General features: G+C 29.6%; 1 protein-coding gene across 1 annotated transcript; it reads right to left on the minus strand.

Moving 5' to 3' along the window:
* Positions 1-654: 654 nt before the first annotated feature.
* Positions 655-1799, minus strand: LOC123269435. Its single transcript, XM_044735139.1, has 2 exons — positions 1615-1799; positions 655-1116 (listed from the first exon to the last, which is right to left on the minus strand). Exons 1-2 carry the CDS (start codon positions 1618-1620, stop codon positions 670-672), a joined length of 453 nt encoding a protein of 150 aa, XP_044591074.1. The 5' UTR covers positions 1621-1799; the 3' UTR covers positions 655-669.
* Positions 1800-2584: the final 785 nt, after the last annotated feature.

Consider the following 2584-nt stretch of genomic DNA (forward strand, 5'->3'; position numbering starts at 1 on the left):
GCCCAAACACAGCTGCTGTTAAAAGTGGAACTCAAAATTCCAATTTTAAAAGGTTCTCCACGGAAGTTACATTTTGGCACACCCTAATATATATGTATATATGAAAAATATATTAAAATGCATGTGGGTACTTAAATGAAAGCTCTTGATGAGTGTAACATCGAGATGAGCTTATATCTTTAAAAATGTCAATAATTAAGAACTAACATTACTATCTTGTCAATTAATGATATTTTTAAAGATATAAGCTCATCCCGACATTACACTCATCGAGACCTTTCATTTGAGTACCCACATCAATTTTTTATATATTTATATATATTATATATGTATATGTATATATGAAAAATATATCAAAATGCATGTGGGTACTCAAATGAAAGCTCTTGATGAGTGTAACATCGAAATGAGCTTATATCTCTAAAAATGTCAATAGTTAAAAAAGTACAGTTTAATTTCACAAAAGTCATTATTTAGTAAAACAAAATTTTATTTATTTATAGTTCACAAGTCACGGCAGTCACATAGTGACTGTAAGGTTTCTAGATATTATTATTATTTTTTTTTTTTAGTTAGAAAAATTAAATAAAATAGAAAAGTAAATTAGATAAATAAATTTTATTAAAAGAGTAAAAATGATCTAACACTATTAACAATTACAATAAAACTTCATTTAACAAACGTAAGTCCAGGATAAAGCGGATACCCATTGTAGATATAAACAGGACGATTAAACGCGAAAGAATTGGCAACTGCGAGAGCAGGATTTAATTGGGGATCATCATCTTCAAGGTTAAATGGAGTGGTAGGTTCCCTTGTCCGAGGGGTGGTTATTGTCATGGCTGTCGCTGTCATCCTCGTGCCCAGAGACGGCTCTGTTGTTGAAGTACCTCCGGGGCCATTCACCGATGGAGTGATAGAATTTGAAGGACCTGGATAAGAGTCTGCCGGAGGTGGACCGTACCGATCTCCCGGTTTGCTATTATACTCGTTCGAGTGCAATCGATTGTTTTGATGCAGCGAAAAGGATGGTCCTGATGGCCGCCAACCTCTCGGATTGTAGAACTCTCCTGACACGGTTCCAATCAACATCAACGTCCCAATCACCACCAGTAGCTTCATATCAGAGGCAGTCAAATTTATGAAAAAAAAAAAAAAATAAATAAATTAGACTTAAATTAAAAAAAATTTTTTTTTTATTAAAAATGGATTTTTTTTTAATTTTTTTGCTGTAAAAATTATAAATTTATCAAAATTATTAAATTTTATTAATTTTTTTTTTAATTTTTAATTTTCATAATCAGAAATTTTTAAAGAAAATTTTTCTTGTACAATTTTTTGCATTAAAAAAATTTTTTTTTTTTTAAATAAAAACAAAATTGTCTAAAAAAAGTTTTATTTCTCAATTTTCCGGTAAATTTTCACATTTCTGACATTTATAGAATTATTGGAGCAGAAAAATATTTTTTTTATACCCGACATTTTATTAATAAACCCGAAAAAATAAAAACTACTGAAATTGAAAGAACTTTTTTACTTTTTTGAAATTCTATAAGATTCAATTACTTGATAAATAAATAAATAGCGAAATAAATAAATGTAGTGCACACATACTTGCATTCTGAATACCGTCGACGTGCTCCAGTGAATAAAAACCCAGGTACTAAGTCTGAGAAAGCCTAATGGCCTTATATATATTATCTCAAACACATGTGACACGAAATTTCGGGTGGCATCCGGTGAATACAAATCACATTGGAGTAAGAGTAGAGCCACAACTCATGATTTCGATCGGACATAATATTTCCTTCGGCTGAAACTAAACAGCATATGTTTCACCTACATTACGCAATTATTACGAGTACAAGGTACATGTTCAAACGAACGTCTCGAATATTCGGTATTTGGTAATCATTATAATTATATATTCTTCTTCTTCTTTATTCTTATTCTTTGCCATTACCATTAGCAAATTAGAGGGAGCGCAAGAGGAAATTGGGAAATTTTTTGCGCCTGACCTCTGCTATTTTATTAGGCCATTCATTAGACATTTATTTTTTTCGAAACTTCTGTCCCAATTCAATATTATTTTTTTTTTATTTATTTTTTTCATCAATCACCTTTTAATTTAATTAATTACTAAAAATCAAATTAAAAATCACACTTTTTGTTCAATCAAATGTAAATGTATTTAAAAAGAAATTTTTATTTACCTAAAAGGATATAGGTCGAACCCTTTAGTTCAAAATACGGTCCAATAGAACGCGACTCTATCAATTTCGAAGAGAAAATTTCAAGATAAAATACCGACAGTCGGCTTAATAAAAAAAATTTATTTATTTTCTGTGGATAGATAGAGTTAACAGCTTCCTTACCGACTTTAGATTCTGTCCAGAGCTTTCGAGCTTTTTGTCTTAGCATAAAAAAACCCGATAGATGTCTCCACTGGCTTAATAATAATTAAGCTTCTTATTAATTAAGTCTTAATCGGTTTTTTATAAAAAATTAAGTGGATTCAAGAGAAGAATTTTTAAATCAAGTAAATTTTTTAAATTTGTTCAAAATTTTTCTTACTTAACAGGCG

Source organism: Cotesia glomerata, linkage group LG7 (genome assembly GCF_020080835.1).
Source record: "Cotesia glomerata isolate CgM1 linkage group LG7, MPM_Cglom_v2.3, whole genome shotgun sequence".
NCBI lineage: Eukaryota > Metazoa > Arthropoda > Insecta > Hymenoptera > Braconidae > Cotesia > Cotesia glomerata.